The 18,760-nt window shown below is 30.1% G+C and overlaps 1 protein-coding gene and 1 long non-coding RNA gene across 2 annotated transcripts; both read left to right on the top strand.

Annotated features, from left to right (window-relative positions):
• The first annotated feature begins 100 nt into the window (after positions 1 to 100).
• Positions 101 to 2,013, top strand: LOC130956559 (uncharacterized). Its single transcript, XR_009077157.1, has 8 exons — positions 101 to 128; positions 210 to 323; positions 607 to 658; positions 824 to 876; positions 996 to 1,066; positions 1,224 to 1,322; positions 1,547 to 1,691; positions 1,801 to 2,013. It is a non-coding gene; the product is annotated as an uncharacterized LOC130956559 (long non-coding RNA).
• A 12,948-nt stretch (positions 2,014 to 14,961) lies between these two features.
• Positions 14,962 to 17,648, top strand: LOC130955358 (syntaxin-121). Its single transcript, XM_057882197.1, has 2 exons — positions 14,962 to 15,611; positions 16,900 to 17,648. The coding sequence occupies exons 1-2, from the start codon at positions 15,083 to 15,085 to the stop codon at positions 17,253 to 17,255; spliced, it is 885 nt and encodes a 294-aa protein (XP_057738180.1). The 5' UTR covers positions 14,962 to 15,082; the 3' UTR covers positions 17,256 to 17,648.
• Positions 17,649 to 18,760: the final 1,112 nt, after the last annotated feature.

Raw genomic sequence — 18,760 nt, 5'->3', positions numbered from 1 at the left:
TGACTTGTGATATTATTCAAAATTGCTCCCACCAAATATTCCTAATACTTTTAGGAAAATTATGCCTATTCTGATAGATACTTTAATTTCATCCCTTGCATCATCATCCATCCTCTGAAAGACAGCAGGTGTGCACTTATATCCATTTTGACTGATTTTTTGCCACAAGTTGTGGAGTTTTTGTCTTACCTTTGCTTATTCTCATGCAGGTTGCCAGACGATCATTGGGTGAGCTAGTCAGCAAACTTGGTGAATGTGTGCTCCCCTTGATAATCCCAATGTTATCCCAGGGCTTGAGTGACCCTAACAGCAGCAGAAGACAGGTGAAAATAGCTGTTGCTGCTGAAATTTTTTGTTTTGTTATAGGTGTATCTATGTGCTGATAGCTCATATCTTGTAATTTGATTGAATTATTGTTTACGTTGCATGTGTTGGTCTGAGTGAAGTTATGGTAAGTGCTGGCAAGAGTTAGTTGTTGAGTTTTATGAATGAGCTCATTCCCACTATTCGAACTGCACTTTGTGATAGGCTTGTGTATTTTAAGCCTTTTTTTTTGGGAAATGTTTACATTGCATTTTCTGATAAATTAGATCAATGTATTTACAGTTTGCTTGAGGTTCGTGAATCAGCTGGCTTGCATTCTACACTCTTTTATAAGGTTGCACTTTTTGCTGTCTACTTATTCTTTCTTTATGATGTTTTAGTTTGTGGTATCTTAGATAATACTAGAGCTTTTACAACACATTTCCATCCGAATCTTGCAATGTAGAGTATTTGATTGCAAGCTATTGATGAAATTGCTCCTATTCTTCTACATGCACAGGAGGATGATGAAACTTCCGATACTACACTTGATGGCCTTAAATAAATTCTAAGGTAACTTGTTTGTTGTCATCATTGCCATGGAGATAGTGTGTATTGATGTTATTGTTTGTAATAATTTCTTGTTATCTTACTATTTGTTTCATCTTATTTATTTATTTATTTCATCTAAGGTCCTGGCCTTAACTTTCATCTTGGTCCTGTGCTTCCTCCTTTGCTATCAACAATGGGCGATGAAGACAAGGTAGATCAAAATTGCATATTTTTGAAATTCTTAATCAGACTTTCCATCTTCATACATGCTCTTTTTTCAAGAATTATGAGTGTTCCTGTTGATTGTGGATGTTTTTCAACTGATTCAATATAATGCATAATCTGATTTTATTTATTTTATATTCTAGGAGATTCAAACTTCAGCTAAGGAACAGTGGTTTTGGTCATTGATGAGGAAGGTGTAGAGTCACTCATATAAGAGCTTGTGAAAGGTGTTAATGACGCAGGTACTTTTCTTTTCATTACTAATAAAATGGCTCTCTCCTTTCGACTATTTTCTGTTGTTGACAATATTTCTCTCCAGGCTGCTATCAGAAGATCATCTGTATATCTTATAGGATATTTATTCAAAAATAGCAAGTTATATCTGGATGATTAAGCTCCAAACATGATATCAACCCTAATCATTTTGTTGTGCGATCCTAATTCATCTTTTAAAAAAATGTATTAGATATATTTGTTGAAATTGGAATGGGTCAAATGGATCACTATGGAATGATTTTGAAGCAGCCATGCTGAAAGATACTTCTGCTTATTATTCTCTAAAGGCTTCAAATTGGATCCTAGAAGATTCTTGTTCTGATTATATGCTGAAGGTACTATTTCTTTGTGCTGATTACTGTACGTTGGAATTTTAGTTTCATTATGTTGCTGTGTGATTTCTATTGAATAGTAATCTATTTTATGTTGTGTAATTCATTTCAGGCCGAGGAATGCTTAAAACGAGAGAAAGATAGGGTTGCTTATTACTAGCAATCCAGTAATAAGCCAAAGCTGTTTTGGTCTTCACACAAGAACAATTTTCTTGTTCTTCAAATCTCAAATTTTGACTTTTTCTTTGACTATGGCTTTAATGATGTGTATGTTGTATTTTTCAAAAAATAAATTTTATTTTTTTGTTGACAAATGTGATGGAAGGTTATAGATGTTGGATTGGTTAATTTAAAATTATATAATTTTTTTCCATCGTTTAAAGTAGTCATTCAAACCATGATTTAAAATTATATATCAATTTTGCAGTGTTTAATTAGGAAGATTCATAAATCAAGTATAGCCATAAGTATTTTGATCTAACTTATAGTCATATTTTCGACTATTAGCACACTTTTTAAGCGTAGCTATATCTTCTTGTAATCATCAACAGCCACGCTTATCAAGCATAGCTATATCTTCCTCTTTTGGCACGCTTAAAAAGCATAGCCATATCTTTTCTTTATCGACACGTTTTCGAAGTGTAGCCAAAACCACACCAATGGGCATGCTTACAAAAGCGTGATGACATGTACACTTTTCGGTACGCTTTTAAAACGTAGCTATAGGTTAATACATATGGCCACGACATGTACACTTTTCGGTACGCTTTTAAAACGTAGCTATAGGTTAATACATATGGCCACGCTTAAAAGCGTGGCAAAAAAGAAAGCGTGCTGATAGATCCATAAAAGCGTGGCGATAGAGCAACCGGCATGCTTGCAGATGTGATCCTTTTTAAAGCATGCCAATAGCTCAAAAAGTGTGGCGAAAAACTATCAACACACTTTTTTGCATTTTTCAATACGCTTTGAAAATGTAGCAAAAAAACTTATTTTCTTGTAGTGACGTCATACCCTTTCTTCTTCACTTTTTTAATTTTTCTTCTGTTTTCTATATCTCTATCAGAGTTAATGAATTCACCATATAATTAAGTAAAGTGAGTGCCAATAACATATATAAGTCATGATGTGTGAATTAGAATGCATGATTTCAATGGGATTCTATGAATGATGAATATAGATGTGATATGCAAATAGACAAATAATGCCAAATAAATTAATATTTTGAAAAGAGAGTGGAGTTATTTATTTATTTATTTACAATTGAGTATATTAATATTTGTTTACAATTTAAACAGTTTACTTTTACTGTATTATTGAGGACTTGAGGTTAATCTTAGTGAATATTTTTAAGTACAGTTAGAAATACTTTTTTTTCTTTATATTTGAGAATTGATTTTTTTTAATATAAATTTCATGATAAATGTGAAAATACAAGATATCAAAATTTCACACACACTTTGATATATAACAAGCAAACGATAAACTTTTTCATTCATAAAATTGTAAGTATATGTATTTTCTTTTTGAGTGACGCTGCAATTTTGTGTGAGCTCACATATCTTATATGTATATGAAATGTTTCTGCAACATGGAAATATTTTAATGTTAAGAAACAAAAACCCACCAAAAAACAAAAGACGAATTTGATGATGGATTGAATTGTAAATGTGAAAAGTCCACGCGCATTGCTATTGTGGTGCACTATTTCTGAAATTAGTCTCCACGAATGGCAATTGGCGATTCCCAGTATTTTTAGAATTTTCAACATAATTTTCTTGTTGGTGAAGAAAGATATGTCTCCTCATTAGAAAGTATTCAAGAGAAAAAACGTGTATCTGGAAATTACAACGCGGGTTTTCACATGTCTACGATCCCTTTTTTATTTGCTCGCTATTTCATTGATTCAAAATGTGGCAGCATAGAATTTATTAAAATAAAGAAATACTAAAAAATTAGTAGAATTTATTATTTTTTACTATCATTTTTAATAATCAGTCAAATTCTTTTAGTCTAATAATCTAATAATATATTTTTAATTCATATTTTTAAGTATTAATAATTAATGGACTTTGTTGAGATAAATCTCAAAGTAGTTCGTGAAATTGTACTCGAACCTCAAAGTAATTACTGAAGTTAATAATTCCTCAAATTCGTCCCTGAAATTGCACTCTTGAACTCATAATAGTCCTTGAAATCATTTTCGTCCATCCTTGCTACCGGAAAACTGAGCTGGACTAAAACGACGTCGTTTTGCATTTAATAAAAAAAAACCTAATCCCCAATTCAACGTCGTTTTATATTTATAAAAAAAAACTCATCCTTATCTTCACCAATTATCTTTTTCACTGATATTCTTCTTCTTCTTCAATTTCATAGAAGCAACAACAACATCTTCAAAACCAACAAAAATCACATAATTGAAAAAACTAACAATTACAAAAAATCACAAAAAAGAACCAACAACAATTAGAAAAGATCAATTAACCTAAATAACCAACATCAATCAACCTAAATAGCAACAATCACAAAAAAACAGCAACAATTACAGAATAAAAAAAACAAAAAAATCAACCATGGCAACTACATTAAAACACAATAATCAGCAGCATTAATCATCCAAAATATTAAACAATAATGATTCAATAACTAAAAATATTAAAAAAAATGCACTTTTGCCGCAGAGAAGAGAAGAAGGATGCAGATGGAGACAGAGGGGAGAACAGAGAGCACACGGCGACAAATAGGGAGGAGCTGCCATCCGGGACAATAGAGAGGGCCTAGAGCTGGCCGTGAGAGACATTCTGTTTGTGGCCTGGAACGCCTGCCTCGTTGTATGTGGAGCTGTTGGTGGACTTTGGAGTCGCCGACGAGTGCGGCGGGCTCGAGAGCGAAGACGACGGCAACAGAGGGTTGGGGGCGGTTGACAGAGTGCTTGAAAACAGTGGAAAAGTGTAAAATCTGGACGGCGAGGTCAGAGAGCACCTCGATCTCGTGGTGGTGCGAAGAAGCAGATTAGGAACATGAAAGATTAGGTTGAGGAGGGATGATCGGCGCGGCACCGAAATGGAAGCCGATGACAAAGAGGATTGAGGAAAGCTTGCTTGTGAGGGAGAGAATGGAAAGGAAAAGGGCAGATTGGGGAAGGGGAAGGGGAAGGGGAAGGGTTGGAGAAGGGAAAGGGAAGGCTCGGGGAAGGGGTGGGGTGGGGTTTAGCGTGTTTTTTTAATTTTTTTTAAATAAACACAAAACTACGTCGTCTCCAATGTTTTTTTTACTTCTCAAAACGACGTCGTTTTAAAATTTCGACGAACGAAAAATTCCTCAAGGACTACTATGAGTCCCAGAGTGCAATTTCAGAGACGAATTTGAGGAGTTATTAACTTCAGGGATTATTTTGAAGTTCGAGTGCAACTTCAGAGACTACTTTGAGGCTTATCTCGGACTTTGTTAGATAGATAACAATTTTTATAAACAATATGAATAATGCACTCTAAAATTGGACCAATAAAATAAAAGCACACTACATCCTCCAAATTACCCATTTAAATATTAATATTAGGATAACCATCCGCACACCTAATGAATTGAACATCTAATATATCTATTATTCACATTGTTTAATATTTTTATTATCTATCTATACTTTTTTATAACTAATTATTGATCAAAATAATAAATTTTGCCGACCCTCTAATATTTTTCGTTAAAAAATACCATTTGAAGCAAGAACACCGAAGTTCCATTTATTATTAGTTATGAACTAGTAGAAGGCCTCCTGTATGTATTATGTAGGCATCTTAATTATATGATACTCCAATAAAATTTTTATAATTATTATCATGTAAAAATATTTTATTTTAACTATTAAATAATAAATTTTAAAATTTAATTTTTATATATTATAAAAATATTATTTTTATTTAAAAAATTATAAAATAAATAAATCATATTTTTTAAACTAAAATTATTATAAAATTAAAAGATGTTTTTGATATTTTTATTGGAGTAGTTGTCCCTTAATTATTAGGCTCAAAGGAAACTTATATTTCAAGTTTTTTCTTTGTTTATTTCCCTATTATTATTCATTCCAAATAAAGTTAGCTAAATGGCATCACTTTAGATTATTTTAATGGACTTACTATTAAACAATTCTTAAACTACATACAATAAAGTTTGTTTTAAATATTAAATGATGCATCAACTACTTTGTTGTTATGAGCTTAGTTTAAATTCAAATACACGACAAGTTATTTCCAAAATAAAAAATAATATGTGCTATAAACAATCATTCATTAATTAGTTATTTTATATTTGTGTATAAAAATTTAAAAATTTTCAATTATAATTTAAAAATCAATTACGAACATATTTTAAATATATATTTTATATTTTAAAATATATTTTATATTAATAATGATTGATTTGATAACTAATTGTTAGTACACACATAACTTAATGATTCTAAAATTTAAAATGATTTTTATATAATAATAATAATAATAATAATAATAATAATAATAATAATAATAATAATAATTCACCATATATGAATAAGATTCAAAATTTCAAATCAATTGCTATCTTTGGTTGTTAACTTACATGCATGCTGATAAGGCTTAGATTTTTGAATGATTTATCTGAAAAGCACCGCTCACATAAAGTTGCCAAAAACAACTTTTCTTAAAGATGCCTACGTGGCAAAATCTAAGCCATATATTCTAAAACTACACTTTTAACTACATAACACTTAAAAATCGTAGCCCTTTATAAGAAAAGCGTCACCTAATGGAAAAAAGTAAATTAGAAGATTTAAGAGAAGAAATAATTAAGTTATCAAAATTAATAGATCAAAAATTAATGATTTTAACTAATGTCAATTGTAATGACACCGAATTCTTAAAATCAATACAAAATGATTTTTCTCAAAATCTTTATTTTACTATAAGTTTTATTGAAGGACTTCAAAAACCTGAAAAAACTTATTTTTCATATGGAATTTCTAAAAAATGTTACCATGGAAATGATTCCCCACATCTTTATCATACTTTTAACCCACAACTAAATTCTATAGTAGATATGCTTGAAGAAATATTAGTATCCATAAAATTTCAAAGAAATAAAGAAAAAGAGAATCCCAAAGAAAAAAAATTTCAAAATATAATTAACATAACAGATTTAAAAGTAAAACCACCATTGAAATTATGAATATTGAAGAAAAATTAGAAGAAGTTACAATGCTTTTCAAACAATTAAAAATGGCTCAAGAAAATAATATTATGGAACATGGATTTTAAATAGAAGAAGAATTAGTAAATTCCAAAAATATAGAAAATGAAGAACACATCCTAGATTATTCAAGTGACGAAGAACCAGCAATTCCAATTCAAGTAAAAAATGAAGCTGGAACATCTAAGGATAATCAATCTCAATTTAAATGGGAAACATGTTTTGATAATTATGCTTTTAAAAAAGGATTTATAAATAAAGATTCAAAATATACAAAAATACCATCAAAATACGTTTCTAAAATCCAGGAAATGGAAGGAGAAATAATGCTTGACTTAGACTGTAAAAAGAATGAAAAAGAAATTTTCGAAAATTGGTTAAATTCCTTTTTATTAGAAGCCTTTACTAATCCAAAACTTAGTGAATTGTCTGGAAGAGATATTTGGAATTACATAGGATTTCATACTAAAGGAACTATAAGAGATTATATGACATCAATAGAAAACCAAATAATAGAAGAATTAGCAACAAAAATAACAGCTTATGATAAGATATTATATATAATGATGATTCTATATAAAGAATTTTTTGGAAAAAATATTATAGATCATAGACAAGAAGTCTATAATAAAGAATATCAAGAAGCAAAAAACCATTTAGCTAATATTCAGATATATGATCTATGTAATGTGGAGTCTTATATATGTGAATATAGAATACATTATTACAAATTAAAAGAAGAAGATAAAAATCATTATCTTAGTATGTATATAACAAAACTTCCATATCCTGCTAATGAATTTATAATGGGAAGATTTATAAGAGAAATAAATAGAGGGACAATTGAAAATAATTTTGGTGGAGCAACCTCTGCAATAAGAGAGGAAATAAAAGAACGTTGTATGCAAGAAGCAACACAAAAAAGATTTGCAAATATAATTAGAATTTGCTGTCAGGATAATGAAGAGATACCCCAAAAATATGGGCTTAATAAAAATTTTCAAAGAAAAAGAAAATACCAATTTTGAAAAAGAAAATACTATCCAAACTGGAGAAAAAAGAGGTATTTTAGAAAAAGAAATAACAATAAAAGACAAAAAAGTGACTATTGCCCGAATAAAAAAGAAAACTGTAAGTGTTGGTATTGCCAAGAAGAAGGACACTATGCAAATGAATGTCCAAAAAAGAAGGATAAAAAAGATCTTACTAAACAAATAGAAATTGCTAAGTCTTGTTTCATGGAACCTTTAGAGGAATCTGATGATAATTTAGACTATATTTTTGAATATGTCTTAGAAACAGACTCAGAGACTAAGTAATAGTGCCACATTTATTACTATAAAAATAACAGAAAAGTTTATAAATGCTTTTATAGATTCTGGAGCAACACAATGCTTTGCTAGTTCAAATATAAAACTTGATTGGAAAAAATTAAAGAAACCATTAAGAGTTAGAATAGCTGACAAATCAATACATAAAATTGACCAAAAAGCAGAGATGGCTGAAATTTTTATTCAAATTATAGGTTCATTATTCCATCTATATATATGTTAGATTCCGTGATGGATTTTATCATAGGAAATAATTTTTTAAAGCTATATCATCCATTCATTCAAGAATTAACATATATAGTTTTAAAAGCTCCACACGGTTCTTCAATAAATCAAAAATCAAAACGTATAAAAATACCAACTACTACTATAGATAAGATCTTAAAATTTAAAATATTTTCTATATTAGAAACATGTTATTTAAATTTATACTTTCAGATAAACATTCCCAAAAATAATCTTGAAATAAAGATAGAAGAACTTTTGGATGAAATTTGTGCCGAAAATCCTTTAGATATTAAAAATACAAATAACGAATTAGTAAGCATTAAATTAAAAGATCCTACAAAAGAGATAAATGTTCCAAATAAAATTCCTTATTCCGCAAGAGATAGAGAAGAGTTCTCATTAGAATGTAGAGATCTTTTGGAAAAAGGAATTATAAGATTAAGTAAAAGTCCTCATGCGTCTCCAGCCTTTTATGTCGAAAACAATAATGAAATTAAAAGGGGAAAACGAAGAATGGTTATTAACTATAAGAAGATGAATGAAGCAACTATTGGTGATGTTCATAAACTTCCAAGAAAAGACTCTATTTTAGAAAAAATCAAAGGAGCAACTTGGTTTTCATCTCTTGATGCAAAATCAGGATATTGGCAACTTCGTTTAGACGAAGAAACAAAGAAATTAACTGCTTTTACTTGCCCAACAAAAGAATCAACAAGTGTGTTGCTTTATGAATGGAATGTATTACCATTCGGATTAAAACAAGCCCCAGGTATTTATCAAAGATTTATGGAAGAAAATCTAAAAGAGTTAAATGAATTTGTTTTAGTATACATTGATGATATACTAATTTTTACAAAACAGGATAAAGAAGATCATCTTCAAAAATTATTAATAGTTTTAGAAAGATGTAAAGAAAAAGGATTAGTTCTTAGTAAAAAGAAAGCAAGAATAGCAAAACAAGAAATAGAGTTTCTTGGATTAATTCTATCCACTCAAGGAAAGCTAAAACTTCAACCAAATGTTCTAGAAAAGGTAAATTTATTTCCTAATAAAATAGAAGATAGAAAACAATTACAAAGATTTTTAGGGTGTATAAATTATATTTCTGATCAGGAATTTTTAAAGAATTTAACAGAATACACTAAAAGCTTATTTCCAAAAATAAGTACTAAAAAAGTATGGAAATGGGATGAAAAAGATAGTATACAAATTCAAAGAATTAAAGAATTATGTGAAAAACTTCCAGAACTTTATATTCCAAAAGAAAATGACTACTTAATAGTAGAAACAGATGCTTCAGACATAACCTGGTCAGGATGTCTAAAAGCTAAGAAAGCTATAAAAAGTTTAGAACAAGAAAAAGAATCACTAGATTCTAAATATCCCCCAAAGGAATTACTTTGCAGGTATATTTCAAGGACTTTTACTCCAACAGAACAGAGATATACTACTCATGAAAGGAAAACTCTAGCAGCAATTAAATCTCTTAAGAAATGGAAAATTGATTTACTACCCAAAGAATTTACATTAAGAATAGATTCAAGTTACTTAACAGGTTTCATACGATATAACTTAAAAGTTGATTATAATCATGGACGATTGGTAAGACGGCAATTATTTTTGTTACAATATCCAATAAAAATTGAATATATTAAGGGTGACAAAAATGTTATTGCAGATACATTAACAAGAGAATGGAGTTCGTCTACAACGCATTAGATCAAGAAATTCAGAAATACGAACAAGAACTCGAAAAATGCAAGCATTGTCAGCAAATAAGGACACAGATCCAATCCCTCAAGAAGGCCATCGAAGCAATGAAATCAACACAACAACCAAAACCATCAGAGTTCAGCCAGCTAAGCGTGGTGGACAAATCAGGTGAAGAAAAAATTATAGAAAATAAAACAATTGCTGAAAGTATCAAAAAATCCACCCAAGATAAAAAATATTATGTAATTTATAATGGCCCCATGAAAGGAGTATATGATGCCTGGGAAAAAGCAGCACCATTTACACATCAATCAAGGATAATTCATAAAGGAGGGTTTTTAACACTGGAAGAAGCAAAGGAATCTTTAAGGGAATATGAAGCTCTTCATCCAGAGCAAATCCTAAAAAGAGTAGATAAAGCTCCAATTCAAACCCAGAGAACAGGAATAATAAGAAACATTCCTACAAGGGCTGAAATCAAGGAAAAGAAAAGGGTCTGTAGATCAAATCTCAGAGAAACCCTTAACATAGTCCTGAATTGGACTGAAGAAAAAAGGGCAACCTTGGGATATTATCCTATTGCCAAAGAACAGCTAACAAAGCTGGTTATATTTTCAGATGCTTCCCCATCTGACACCTATCAGTTTTTCCAGTAAGGATTAATTGATACAATTTTAATTTTTAATGATTTGAAAATTATTAATGAGTTTCCTGCAGGATTCATTGATGTAGTAAAGAGATTTAAAAATATGATTGACAACATAAATCCAAGGGATATATCCCTAAAATTTACGAATAGTCAACCTATTTTTAATGAAGAAGAAGAATGCTTGGTTCCAGCACATCAAGTAATCTTCATGTCCGTCTTCCCAGGAAACTTTCAACCAATTGATCAAGTTCAAGATTTAACAATCTACAGTCATGAAGAAAGACTAGCCAGCACACTAGCAAGGGTCTTCGAAAGAACTCAAAAGATAATAAGGGAATCTCACACAAGAATCAATTATAAAAGCAGAAATACTTTGCTTGTGTCCAGTAAAAGGAATGAAATTGAGGAAAGAGAGATGAGACTCTTAGTGGAATTTGAATCAGTATTCTACAACTTATCTGGACTCTTAGAAAAGCTCCCCGAAGGGATAAAGAGGAATCTTTACTATTTGATAAAAGACAGAGAAGACCACAAGTGCCAGCTATGTGTCTCAGAGTTATCTGAAGAAAGCAATAATGAAACGGAATCAACCCACATGATAAAGGAAGAAGACAACGCATCTGAAGGTCACATAATGAAAGAGGAGGACAGCACATCTGAAACATCTCTCAACATTATTGCATAGTGACGTAAGCGCTTAGGTCATAGAGCACCAACAATGTAGCTGGTGCAAGATAATAAACAATGACGTAAGCAATGACGTCATAAGAAGGGTAAGGATGAGAATTGTCCATCAGACCCAACCATTATAAATAGGTTGCTTAGGCAATTGTAGAAGGCATCAGACAATAGAAAGCAGGAGGCTAAGAGTACTCATATGCTAGGAGAGCAAGGAGGAAGCTGCCGAGGCGATTCTATAGTTTGAAGAAGAATTCCCTTAGGAAAAACCAATTCTAAACTCCCCTCTGGAGTTAGTATCTACAATCTCCCATCTGGAGATAAAAATATCTTATGTAAAATATTCTAAATAAAGGAAGTTTTCTCCAGAAAGGTACGCCTTTATCCTAATCTCTTAGTTATGAATTATTTAGAAAGTTTAGAATTAACGGAAGAATCTGATTATTATAGATTATCTTCCTTATTAGATAATGAAAAACAGGCTGTTCTAAAAACAGAATTAAATCTCAAATCAAATGAAAATTTTAATAAACAAAATCTTTTAAAAGAAGTTTTTAATAGAAAAAATATAATATATTATGGAAAAATTCAACTTGAAGCCCCTATAAAAATAAAATCCGCCAATGGAGAACTTGAAATAGCTTTGATAAATGATGAAGAATTGAGTAAACAGATTGAGAAAATTGAGGATCAACAAAAAAGATCTAAAATTGGATGGATCCATATTAGTACTATACAAATCCTAATCAAATCTACATATATGAAAGGAATTAATTCACCAATAAGCTTAGCAATCTGTGACAAAAGAATTACTGATGACCCAATAGATCAAATAATTGGAATTGTTCATGGAAACTTGGCAAACGTAAATGTTAAATTTAATGCCCATCTTGAATACGCTATACCTTTATCAACTGAAAACCTTGGAAGATCTATAAGTTTGGCTTATAAATTTCATAGAAAGAATCTAATGGAACAAGATGATGAACCATTTTCAATTACATATGCAATAAATTATGCTTTAACAAATAGCCATCATAGTATAATATTTAAAAATAGAGAAAGAATTTATGTTGATGAATTATTTCAGAAAATTGTAAAAACAGAAATACCAAAATATAAAGCTATTGAAAACCCAGTTCTATTATTAAAAGAACCATTAGGAAAATTAGTTTCATCAAATTTTCAAATAAGAGAATCTAAAATTAATAGCCCTTTAAGTTTATCTAAGTTAAAAATTAAAGAAGAAAATTTTGAAATAAAAGAACTAACAAAAAATGTCGAAAAATTAAATGAAACCCTAAACACTAAATTATGACAATAAATAAAGAAGAAATATATGTAACTTATCAAGACAAGAAACAAAAGCTCTTTGAAAGAGAAAATCGTTTGAATTATTTACAGTTTTCTGAAATAAATCTAAGAGCATTTGAAGCCCTAAAAATAATCTATGACAGGTTGAAAAGAAAAGTTGAAGAGCTAGAAAAATTAATAGAATCTCTAGAAAATAGTGATGAATCGATGATAGAATTTGCAGAAATTTTAAATAATGAAGCATAAAAAGATTGAAAAACCAGAAAATAAAATAAAAAGAGAAAGGACGAGAAAATTAAAAAGTAAAATAAAGGAGTATAAAAGGAAATTAAATAATCTTCAGATTGAAATTGATGATCTTATAATAAAAAGGATAGAAATAAGAATAAATATAAACAAATTGGAATTAAACTTAAAAAATTTATAAATGCCTGGAAAACCATATTATGACTTAAAAGAATTAAAGTTGTTGAAAGAAAAAATGGAGAATGAAATTGAAAAATTAAACAGATATTTAGAAACAAGAGAAAATATAGAAATAAAAGAAGTTATTGAGGATTTGAGAAATTATATTAAAAAAAAAGACAAACAGATAAAAGATTTTATATACAATAATCCATGCAAAAAAGAATATTATAAACTAAAACAAGATTGAAAAGTTAAAAGATGGTCAATACTTTAGATTATGGATTTGCAAATTATTTTTTATCAAAATCCAAAAAAGAAATTAAAAAATTAGAAAAGTCGACGTTAAAAATTGGTATAAGAGCCAAGTTAACGATTAAGGGTAACACTTTTTCTTTAAAGCAACACTTTTAGTGATACACTTTTAAATTAATAACAACCACAAAATGAAAAACATCTTTACAAAAAGTTGAATTTGACAACTTTACCGGAGCATCCACCTTATCTGAATACTGCTATAGCAATTGATTATAAATAAATTGAGATAAATAAATAATTAAATATCCAATGGGAGGCTAACAACAAAGACACATAGGAAACTTCCTCCTTGGCAGGTACACACACAGGATATATAGGAGAGGAGAGGACCAAACTACTGCAACAGATTTAACTACTACTATAAAGTAATTAACAAGTAAACGGAAAAGTTTAACGATAATCCTCTAGAAGCGTACCAATTACCATAGCCCTTACCCTCATTCACTCCCCTTTCGTTCTATTCTGCGTATCCGCACACCAAACTTCTTAGGTATTTCCTCTTTTTACTACCTTTTCAATCAATTATTTGTCCATTCCATAATAATAATTAATAATATCATGTTTATCGTGTAAACTGTAAAAAATAAACTATTAATTATTCATATAAAATATATATTAAAAATAAATTAAATAATATATATTTATATATAAATACATAATATAAAATTAATTTTAATACATTATTAGTATAAAAATTTACACAATATATCTAATGATGTAACGTTACATCAGTAAAAATAATTATTTTTTATGTGAATAGTCATAAAAAAAATAAGTTAGCGTTTGTTTTAAAATATTAGAAAAGAAATGAGAGACTGTGACTCAGTATCTATATTTGTTAGTCTAGAGATTGTTACTAAAATTTTAGTATTTGTTCCAAAATTTCAGTATTTCTGTATCTCCAAAAAATGGAGATACAAAAGACTGAAATTTTTTATGACAGAAATTGAAATTTTTTAAGACAGATACTGAAATTTTAATAACATTTTATACTTAAAATATTCTCATTTCAATTAATTAATTTCAACTTTACTCTTTCTGAAAATTAAATTAAAATTTCATTCTTATTTTAATCTCTGCTTTCTACTGTCAATGAATTATAACTCAAATAATATAATCTCTCTATACTCACTTAAAGGTCGTGAGACTGATTTCGGTGTCTATCTCTCAATTTTAATCTTTAATTTCAGTATCGGTCTCTCTTTCAATTAAACGTACAATTTATTTAATAATTGAGTTTTTATTTATATATAATATTTTTATAATAATATAATCTTTAATTCTTTTTTCAGTTTGTATCCTCTTTCAAGTCATGTACATGGGTTTGAATTTGACCCGGTCCCAAATAATTAATTTTTTCGATTTTTTAAATATGTACCGTAGTTTTCCATGAATATAATTAAAAGCGAGCGGCAGCCCATAAAAATGAAAGAGCCCAAGATCGCAGTCCATCTAATTTCCTCTTAATCTCCATTCAAAGTTTCTTCAAACACAAGAGAAAGAATAATATCTTGAAAAAGAAATTAAAGATGAACGACTTACTCTCTCCACCGCGGGACAAGAACCAGCATGTCATCGAGATGGCGGAAACGACGCCGTCCGTCGAGAACAACCTCAACAAGTTCTTCGAGGAAGTTGAATCCCTGAAACAGGAGCTGAAGGAGCTCGAGAACATCCACAACAGCCTCCGAGTCTCCAACGAGAAGAGCAAGGCTCTTCACACCGCAAAGGATGTGAAGGACCTTCGCTCTCGTATGGATGCTGATGTCACCACCGCCCTCAGGAAGGCCAGGGTCCTCAAGGCCCGCTTGGAGGCCCTTGACCGGGCTAACGAGGCTAGTCTGTCCGTCCCTGGCTGCGGGCCTGGCTCTTCCTCTGACCGGACGCGGACGTCTGTGGTCAATGGACTGAGAAAGAACCTGAAGGAGTCAATGGAGAGTTTCAACAAACTCAGAGATCAGATATCGTCGGAGTATAGAGATACCGTACAACGTCGGTACTACACCGTCACCGGCGAGAATCCTGATGACAAAACCATTGACCTTCTCATCTCTACCGGTAATTAGCCCCTCTTTCTTATTTTCTTTTTTTTTAACTGTCTACTGGGATTAATCATGTCTCATGATCAAATTATTATGATTATATTATAAATTACTTGAGTTTATTCTAAGGAGATAAACAGAAGTGAATATAATATTAAGGAGAAGTAGAGAAATAATCAAATAACTAATGAGATTTTTAAATGATTTAAGGTGGCTTGGGATTTAGGTGATACTTTATTTAGTTAGTTTTAATACGTGTATTTTGAAACTTTGAATTCTTTAACAAGCCTCATGGAATGAGGATATCTGGTTAGTATTTTAGGGGATTTAAGTTTAAATACTTTGATGACTTTGAAGTTTGGTTATACTCAAATTAAGGCGAGCCTTCAAGTTTTGCATGTTAACTGAATACGGATAAATTCTAGTAGGAATAACTAGCTCAAAAATTTAGATATATTTTAACATAGTAATTTTTGATATATTTTAAAATTATGGGATGTACACAAATCAAACCCTCTAATTTGTGTTTAAAAAATTTTAAAAATTTGGAGTACACAAATTGAACCCTCCGATGTGTGTACTTCAAATTTTTTTAATTTTTTAAACACAAATCAAAAGGTCCGATTTGTATACTAAAAAATCGATGGGTCCAATTTTTATACTTTTTATAAATCGAACTGTTCGATTTTATCTTCTGATATTCAGTTGCGTAAAGTACTCATAGACTCTATGATTATGTCTTACACCATTCTCTCTTCCATATCTAAATTAAAAAGTGAGAATAACTAAGAAGTAGATTCTATTAAGGAAAAAAAATGTTAAATTCATTTTAGATATAGAATATCTTACACCACCATTTAAAATAGTACAAATCTTAAAATAACACAATTGACAACAATTTAAAAATTCACCTGAGGAGATAGATGTACTATAGAACTACATATCCTTCTCCATTCATATAAACTCTAATTTAGTTTAGTATGAAAAAAATCAGATGTACAAAATACGAAAAGATACACAGAAAGCTCTTTTATTCTTCTATCACACAAGACTTCTATCAACGACAAATTCAAACAGCATTTTTCCTTGGCATTTTCCACTTTAACAACCACTTACTTTGTACCACATTCCCCAAATTGATTTTTATATAGTACGTAGAATAGTTTACCAAAAAAGTTTAACTACACGTAAAGTTAAATTTCGTTACACGACAAAATTACACTATAAGCCAAATGTCTTGTATAACAAAATTATTTATCATAATGATTATGAAACAAAATTGCATAAAATTGTGGTGGATTCAGGTGAGAGTGAAACTTTCCTCCAGAAAGCAATCCAACAACAAGGGAGAGCGACAGTGATGAACACAATTCAAGAGATTCAGGAGAGGCACGGTGCGGTGAAAGAGATAGAGAGGAACCTCAAGGAGCTTCACCAGGTGTTCTTGGACATGTCAGTGTTGGTCCAAACACAAGGTGAACAGCTCGACGACATTGAGAGCCACATGGCACGTGCTAATTCGTACGTTAGGGGTGGTGTACAGCAACTCCAAGTTGCTAGAAAGCACCAGAAGAACACCCGCAAGTGGACCTTTATTGCCATCATATTGCTTCTCATAATCGCCTTGGCTATAATTCTTCCCATAGTTTTGAGAAACTGATGACTCATCAGAATTGAAAATATCCGGTCAAATTGAATGGGTTGGTGTTGTTAATAGTGCTGGCTGCGAATGTGGAATCAATCAAATGTCAAGTCAACTCAAGCCACCTTGTTGACCTAAACGTCTTTGTGATTATCATTCTTTTCGTTCTCGTGTTTAATTTTGCTTTTCCTTTGCCGTTATTTATTTTTTTATTTGTTTTAGTATTTGTTTGAGATTCTAGAATCATTTGACGGGGGAGAACGGAGGCACTTGTTCATGGAAAGTGTGTGTTCCGCGTTCCACATATTTTTTCTTTTTTTTCTTCGGCTGGTATCTTATAGAAGTCATTCATGTACATATGTTTAATTAAGTCGGTTTATTGATGTTGCTTTTCAACGTCTTTATAGTTTATACGATGTGTCGTCCGTGAATTACCATTATATCTGCTATATGGAAATGAATTTTCTCTATCTTTTTAATAATTAAAGGATTAAAATGTGATCTTTTATTATTAATTTTATAAATAGGACTAAAAATAAATAGAAGAGAAAATAATAAAGAATTAAAAATCACATTTTACACTCTTAATTTTGTTAACAATTACGAGGATTTATCAATGAGATCGATCAATTTTTTAGTGTGAATTTATCAATAAAATCGATCATCTGCTGTTACAAATCTTTTTACGCAAGAATTCTTTCAATCTTTTTTTATAATTGTGTTTATTTATTATATCTATGCTCCACTTGTTGTGTCGAGCTCCTCCTTTCAAAAAAAATTATGAGGATCAATTCCCCTCATATATTGAGTCAGTTATCAGTGCCAAGGTTTCTTGTTTATATGTTGGTAATAAATCATTCTCGTATAAAGTACTGTACTAGTACTACTGTTCAATCTTTTTAAGTTGTTATTAAAAAATATATAATTAAGCAAGTTTAAAACATGTGCGGAGTGAATTCTATTGAGAAACATGAGATATGATATATTATGTAAGGTAGTGTTTGTTTTGAAATATTGAGACAGAGATTGGGAGACTGAGACTGAGATTTAGTATTATGTTTGTTGGTTCAGAAACTGGTATTAAAATTTCTGTCTCTGTCTCTAAAATTTTAATATTTCAGTACTTTTAAAAAGTAGGAACATAGGGGACTAAAATGTTTAGAGATAGAGACTGAAACTTTAATAACATTTTATACCTAAAATACCTTCATTTCAATTAATTAATTTCAATTTTACTTTTTGTATAAATTAAATTAAAATTTCATTCTTGTTTCAATTTCTGTTTTCCACTTTGTACCAAACAGAATACTAAAATTTATTTCAATATCTGTCTATCTCTGTCTCTCGGTCTCAGTATTTCAGTCTCTGTCTCTCCACCAAACGCTACCTAAGTGAACTTGCTAAACAATCTCTGAAATTGACCAGTTGAATGAGTTGAACAATGAGTTTGGATCCCTGCTTATATTCAATCTAGTTCTATAGATCACCCAACAGCATATATATTTCTGATTCAAGGGATTCGA

The sequence above is a fragment of the Arachis stenosperma genome, chromosome 10 (genome assembly GCF_014773155.1).
Source record: "Arachis stenosperma cultivar V10309 chromosome 10, arast.V10309.gnm1.PFL2, whole genome shotgun sequence".
Taxonomy (NCBI): domain Eukaryota; kingdom Viridiplantae; phylum Streptophyta; class Magnoliopsida; order Fabales; family Fabaceae; genus Arachis; species Arachis stenosperma.
The sequence above is the reverse complement of the archived record's forward strand: the minus strand, read 5'-3'. Positions and strand labels throughout refer to the sequence as shown.

What these genes read in the sequence shown, in the direction of transcription:
- LOC130955358 (XM_057882197.1), top strand. Translation starts at nt 15,083, where the DNA reads ATGAACGACTTACTCTCTCCACCGCGGGACAAGAACCAGCATGTCATC. An exon ending in TGACCTTCTCATCTCTACCG is followed by an intron (nt 15,612 to 16,899) that starts GTAATTAGCCCC and finishes TGGTGGATTCAG; the next exon opens with GTGAGAGTGAAACTTTCCTC.